The sequence below is a fragment of the Hipposideros armiger genome, unplaced genomic scaffold (genome assembly GCF_001890085.2).
Source record: "Hipposideros armiger isolate ML-2016 unplaced genomic scaffold, ASM189008v1 scaffold_216, whole genome shotgun sequence".
In the NCBI taxonomy this organism is placed as follows: domain Eukaryota; kingdom Metazoa; phylum Chordata; class Mammalia; order Chiroptera; family Hipposideridae; genus Hipposideros; species Hipposideros armiger.
Window position 1 is genome coordinate 1,439,343 of NW_017731566.1, and position 6,716 is coordinate 1,446,058.

Genomic DNA, 6,716 nt, shown 5'->3' on the forward strand with positions numbered 1-6,716 from the left:
TTGTTTTGCAGTGAATAAAATTGGCCTGCATACAGAAGGAGAAAGCTGTGGAAATGCAGAAAAGCTTGCAGAATATATTTGTTCCAGTAAGTAGAAAAAAGTCACCCTAGATAAAGCCCATTTATTTTTGTGTGTTGGTCCCACAGCTGCCACCCAGGGAAAGGACTGTCTCCTTGGCGCGCTCCCCATGATGTCGCAGGTTGACACGCAGTGTGGGGCCACTCCTGGGACCTGAGCCTTGTACTTGCGAATGTCTGTGCCTGCTTGAGTCGCGCCACTTCCCGCCACCCCTACACCAAAGGACTGAGACCACTCAAACACAACACAAAATGAGGCGGTGGGCCTTCGTCCTGGGGGTAGAGGGCAGTGTGGCTGGGCTCCTCCCCTATCCCCATGGGATGCAGACCTTCCAGAACGATCCAGCTCCAGGCTCTGTGTGTCTAATGTGCTTTCATAGGATAATGGTCACCATTCAACATACCAAAGCCCTTCTTTTTTTTAAAGATTTTATTGGAGAACTGGGGAAGGAAACAGTGTTGGGGAATTGGGGAAGGGGAACATTGTGTTTTTCCAGGACCCATCAGCTCCAAGTCAAGCTGTCCTTCAGTCTTAGTTGTGGAGGGCGCAAGCTCAGCTCCAAGTCCAGTCACCGCTTTCAATCTAGTTGCGGGGGGCAACAGCCTACCATCCCATGCGGGAATGAAACCGGCAACCTTGTTGCACACTGAGCCATCCAGCTGCCCATTGGCAGCTCAGCTTGGGTGCAGCTCACTGGCCCATGTGGGCATCGAACCGACGACCCTGTTGCTCAGAGCTCGCGCTCTAACCAACTGCACCACCCGGCAGGCTCCCAAAGCCCGTCTTTTTAATGTGGAAGTCAGTACAAATGGTAGCTCCTGGGACGAAGAGCCATGGTTCACCAAGAACAACTCTGGGTTCTATGGGTGGGACCGGGACGAATTGTGCTCCTTAAGGGAAGGAGGCCCGGCCTGTTGCCCCAGCAGATGGCTTGGCTGTGCTCACCGTTGATGTGCTACTTCTGGAAGGAGATGGAAGAGAACCGAGTCGTTCCTCACTGTCAGCTCCAGGGCCAGCAAGCCGTGTTCCTTGCATTGCAAACACGAGGCTGAGCGGACCTGTCACTTCCGAGACACCACACTGCTGGTTCCGTTAGCTGACCCCAGGCTGGGCGGTGATGCAGGCAGGGTTCTCGGAGGGGCCTTGCAGAGCCTTGGAACTCCCTCTGACTTATCACCAGCATGTCCGTGCACCCCGATAAATCTTCAAGAATATCCTACTAAGAATCCATCTTGACAGCTAATCAGGATTTGTACGTTGGTTTTCCCAAGGCATTCAAGATTTTCTCCCCAAGTAAACTCTGAAGCTTAATTTTAGAAGCAAGAATCTACTTCCAATGCTTGGAGTAAATAGGCCAATTCATAGTTATTGCTTATTTATGTTACTTAACAAACATTTACTATGTGACAGGCACTATTGGAAGCACTTAAAACTATTAACTGATTTAATCTGATAGCTCATTGTTCTGATAGACAATTCTTCATTCCTCCCGGGATATCTCCTCTAATGGAAAAGAAAATACAAGTTAAATGGTAAAAGAAGAGAATTGAGAGAGAGAGAGAGAGAGAGAGAGAGAGAGAGGAGGGAGAGAGAGAGAGAGGAGGGAGAGAGAGAGAGAAGCAGACAGACTGCAGTTTATTTTAAATGTCCTCCTGACCTGGAGCTGACAGAAAAGGCAGACTTGCTGGGCCCTTCCTCCATCCTCCCAATCAGCCCCATTACCCTAATTACCTACAGTTAGTCCCACAGCCTGCCCGACCTGCCTGCCCGACCTGATCCTCACAGCAGCGCCTGAGAGGTTGACATCATTGCAGACGTGAAGTCGTCAGAGTCTTAGACACTCACATCTCCAGTGAAATGACATTTTAAAAAATCGGTCTCGTCTTAATGACCTACAGTAATTATTTGTCAAGCCCCCGGCCCCAGCTGTGCAACAGTCAGGCTTTCCGACCCCTTGGCTGTCTTCAGCCCAGCGGTCTGGGCCTCCGTCCTGTTAAAGGAATGAGGACCCCCCAGGGCCTCTGTCCCGTGTGATCCTCCATTTTCGTGTGGGGTTCAACTCCCACCAGGCCCGTCTCCCTGTTGTCCCGGGGAGACCTCATCTCCTGCAGAACCAGCCAGCCATGGAGCTTTGGCCTATCGGGGTTGCAGATCTGTAGGCAATAAGCTTGTCACAAAAAAGAAAGGGTTACAGGCACACCTTGTTTTACTGCCCTTCACAGATGTGTTTTTTTACAAACTGAAGGCAAGACCCTCCACTAGCACAAAGATTACGACTTGCTTTACTGAGATATATGTTTTATTGCCGTGGTCTGGAAGCAAACCCGCGGTATCTCCAAGGTCTGCCTGGATTTGCCCTTGACTTCTCGAAGGGGGTTCGCTCCCAGGAAGTACAGTTGCCATAGATCTCCCCTCGGCAGGAAGGAGGTTTCAGGTTTTCTCCCTTGTGCTGGCAAGGCAGTGTTTTCCCATGAGGCAGCAGAGCCGATTGGCCCTGCACCACCTGGCTTTCTGCCGGGCACGGGTGGTGCAGGGAGAAACAGACGCGTGCCCTGTACCGGGATGCGCACCCAAGCTCCCCATCTCCCACCGCAGTCAGAATGAGAAGCGACAGCTCGATACTCTGCTGGACCTGCAGAAGAGAAGCTGCAAAGCGCAGATTCTGGAATCTTCTGAAGGCCCCTTGCCTACCTGTGGTTGGGCTTGCCAGAAAGCCCCTTGGGCACTTGGCTGGTGCTTGCTGTCCTGGCTGGGACAGGAGTGGACATGAAGTTTGTCTTCGTTGGGGGTGGTTGCCGAGCCTCTGTTGGCTGCCATTTCTCTGCCTTGTTATGAGCAGGAGCGCCTGCTCCAGCCACCTGTAGTCCCATCCACGGCTGCCTCTGAAGTAGAAAATGTTTGCCCCAGTGCCAACACCAGGCCTGCCCTCTAACCTTCTAACACTAGTTAAGTGCAAAGGCTGCATTCTAAATAGTGAGAGCAGCCCAGGCGCCACTTGGGGCGGGGGGGGGGGGGAAGTAAGGGGGCCAGGGCAGCAGCCCCTGGCTTGTGTGGGTGTGAGTTTCCCCAGAGCCTGCACCCCCTAAGGAGTCGAGCAGGGCAGCAGCTGCTCCGCCCCATCCCCTGCACACCGGCAGCTCCCCGAGTTTCTGCAAAGCTGTTACTAAGTCTGGTTATTTATTCACAGGGGAGTCAGCAGCCTTGCCTCTTCTGTTTCCTTGTGGAACCCTCAAAGGAGAAATCCTGCCGAAAATGCTCAAGGACAAAGGTGACAATGCGCTGACTCGTGGGGCCTCCCAGAGCCTTTGCGGTGATGGAGGTAGTCGGCCCTGCAGAGGCCACGGGCAGAGCAGGCCGGGAGGGTGGGGTGCACCTCACCCTAGGCGCGGAGGTGGTCAGCCTTCCTGGCTTCAGGCCGGCTCTCAGCCTGCCCAACTCCAGCTGGGGACATGCAGAGTGTTGCTGAGCCTTCACCAAGAGGACGGGATCCCAGGGCAGGGTCCCCACGTAGAAGAAAGTTTAAGGATGGAGCTGATCTGTAATGGCGTGCAGTGCCCTCCATGCAGCTCAGCTACTCAAGCCTCGCTCCCACGCCCTCTCCCGGGGCTCTCACTGCCCAGAAACCAGCCATGCCCCAGTGACTCAGATGTCTCAGGTGTCACCTGCACACCTTCTGTCACATAGTTAGTTGGTCTGGGAGCAAGGGGTGAGTAATCAGTGGTTTGGAGTACAAGCTTCAGGTCGAGACAACACAGATTTGAATTCTCCATCTGCTGTTCACGTGAGCAAGGGCAAGTCACGTGCTCTCTCTGCGTCAGCTCCATGTCTGTGAGACGGGTTTAACCACAGAGCCTGCCTCGCAGACCCTGTGAGCCCATGCAGCACGACTCTGGGCTCTCCAAAGCAAGCAGTTCACTGGCTGCAGCTACCATGTTCGCCACCATGGTTCTGGACCTCCAGCCGTCCACGTGAATGCCGCCCGGGGGGCCTTAGGCCTTAAGCCTTGTGCCCCAGTGTAGTAAGTGTTTCCCGATTTTGATCGTGTCCAGGGATTCTCATGGAAAGCATCACTGTCTACCAGAAGATTCCACACCCGGGAATCCAAGTGAACCTGAATAGCTACTATTCCAAGCAGGTGGGTGCTGTTTCCAGGGAGAGCTCGGGCAGGGCGGGCACCCGGTGGGGGGGGCAGCCTCTCTGTGGTTCCACTCCCCCCAGCTGTGTGACTGAGGACGTGACCTTCTGAAGGCTCCATCTGTGTGTCTGTGAAGTGGGAATCGACCATCTAGTGAGGTTTTCATAAGGATTAAGGGAGATAATTTACTCAGAGCCCTGTGAGCAGCGTCCCAGATGTAGTAGCCTGAGGCGGAGTGGCCTTGTGATTGTTCTTCCTCTCGGTGGCACCGCTGGGGCTGGAGGGCGCTCTGGGGAGCTGACTGACAGTCCCCACATCTGGGTTCAGTAAGACGCCCCCCCCCGCCCCCCCCACTTCAGGTCGGGCTTCTGAGTGCATGGCTGGTTCTGGGACAGGCTTTCAGCACAAACCAAAGCAGAAGGCGTGCAGCGGCCTGTCTGCTGTCTGCTGTTTCCAGAAGGGCAGGAGAGGTGACAGGGAGCAGGGCTCCAGGGCCGCCTTACTCCATCAGTGGCATTTTGGCCACATGTCTGCTCGGTTAGGCACGTGGGTCTGTGTCCTCTGGCCAGCAGACCAGACCTGGGGGCGTGAGAGCGACCAACAGCAGCGCCCGGCCTCTCGACCGCACCCTGCTCTCTAAACAGTTCCTCGCCTGAACTTGGCCCCCATGGGTGAGAATGAGAGAATGCCAATATCAACCAGGAACCCGCCTGCTGCGACTCCTCCTGGGCTGCCTGGAGGCCGCCTCTGGGGGCACAGGGGTTGCTGGTGACAGGGCTGGGGGACGTTCTCTCTCCTCGCCCTCATGGCAGGGGACTGACCTTGTCCTCGCTCCTTACAGGGCGTTCCAGCCAGCATCGCATTTTTCAGTCCCTCTGGCCTTACGTACAGTCTCAAGCATATTCAAGAGTTATCTGGTGACAACATTCATCAAATTAAGGTGAGGTATTCAGTGGGCTTTTTGGTCTTTTTCAGATTTTTAACAAAATTTTGATTAATTATCCTAGCGTTTCCATGTAAAGTCAGCGCACTCCTGACCTAGCCGACCCCCGTGGTCCCTCTAGAACTGGAAAGGGGGGGCTCTAGAATTCCCAGGCCCGGCTTAAAGCTCAGCAGCGCCACCTCCTGGCTGGTGCTCGCAGGCAAGTCACTTAACCTCTCTGAGCCTGTTTCTCAACTGCACATGAGGATAACGATCCCCTTGCGGCCTTCGCAGACATGTGGACGGTCTTTCCTGATGGATTAGTCTCAGGACTGGAGGAGAGAATGCAGGCAAAGTCCTTAGCTCAGGGCCCGGCGCAGCCATTAGCATCCTTGCCCTTTTTGTCCTGGCTAAACATCTTGAAACTATCTGTCCCAACAGCGTTCCCCTTTTCATGTCTTTTAGTTGAAAGGATTCACATCCACACGTTTTAGGGCCTGTGTTGGTTACGCGTCTACACGCAATCACAACCCTTGTGGTGCTCTACTGGGAATGCTCTTGACCTGGCGTGGGGGCTGAAGGAGGGTGCGGGTGTGAGCAGGGGACAGAGGCCAGCACTCAGCCCGTGCAGTCAGGCACGGTGAAGGCCTTTACCTTCTCACAGGTGGGTCTCACAGCACACCTGGGAAGCGGGGACTGCTTCTCGGGTTTACAGGTGGAGTGTTAGGCTCAGAGAGTGTCCCGACCCTCTGGGCATGGGGCCCTGGTCCTGACTGCTCTGCGTTCCTGGGGTGTCCGGCCACCACCCCTTCCTGCCACACTCTGTTCTGTGTGCCACCAGACCCCATCCAGGGCCCCAACGTACCAGGCAGAGCTGTCAGCAGCCAAGGCTTCGAGGAGGCTGCCCAGGCGGTGGCCCGATTCCAGGCCTCGAGTCCCTGCCGCCCACCTGAGCCGCGGGTGCGGGGCCATCTCGCTCTGGCTGGTGGTGAGGCTGCGATGAGATCGGGAGGTGAAGGCATTTGCAGGCTCTAACGCCGGCTTCCGATCAGGAAATCTGTCACATCTATACGCTCTCACACGAGGAGCGGTGCCCTGACAGACAGGATGTCCCACAGGCCCTGCCCAGGTCACCCTCCTGCTTCTGCCCTGCACCGGCTGGTCCACTGAGGCCCTTCTCTCCTCTCTCTGCAGTTTGCAGCCATCGGCCCCACCACCGCCCGCGCCCTGGCCGCGCAGGGCCTGCCTGTGAGCTGCACGGCTGCGAGCCCCACTCCGCACGCGCTGGCCGCTGGCATCAGGACGGCGCTCCAGCCCCACAGCTGCTGAGTCAGCCGCCCCGGCGGCCGCCCTGGGCCGGGCTGCTGCCTCTGGGGTGTGAGGTATCTGTCCTCAAACGCCTGCCTCATGCCTGAGCAATCGGGACTCCACCGGGGGCTGGCATCAGGCCCCCGCACACCGCCCTTCCCTCCGTGCAGGCCACTCGGACCCTGTCCCGCACATGCCGGCACCCAGGCCCTGCGCCATCTTCCTCCGGCAGAGGGAGGAAATCAAATAAACCACACTGGCTACTTGTGCAGA

General features: G+C 56.2%; 1 protein-coding gene across 1 annotated transcript in view; it reads left to right on the forward strand.

Moving 5' to 3' along the window:
- Window positions 1-6,716, forward strand: part of UROS (uroporphyrinogen III synthase) — a 21,920-nt gene extending 15,204 nt beyond the window's left edge. The window contains exons 6-10 of the mRNA XM_019654189.1: window positions 12-86; window positions 3,266-3,346; window positions 4,128-4,213; window positions 5,055-5,153; window positions 6,330-6,716. Coding sequence (XP_019509734.1) covers window positions 12-86; window positions 3,266-3,346; window positions 4,128-4,213; window positions 5,055-5,153; window positions 6,330-6,464 — 476 coding nt within the window. The 3' untranslated portion in view covers window positions 6,465-6,716. The remainder of the gene's footprint in view (window positions 1-11; window positions 87-3,265; window positions 3,347-4,127; window positions 4,214-5,054; window positions 5,154-6,329) is intronic.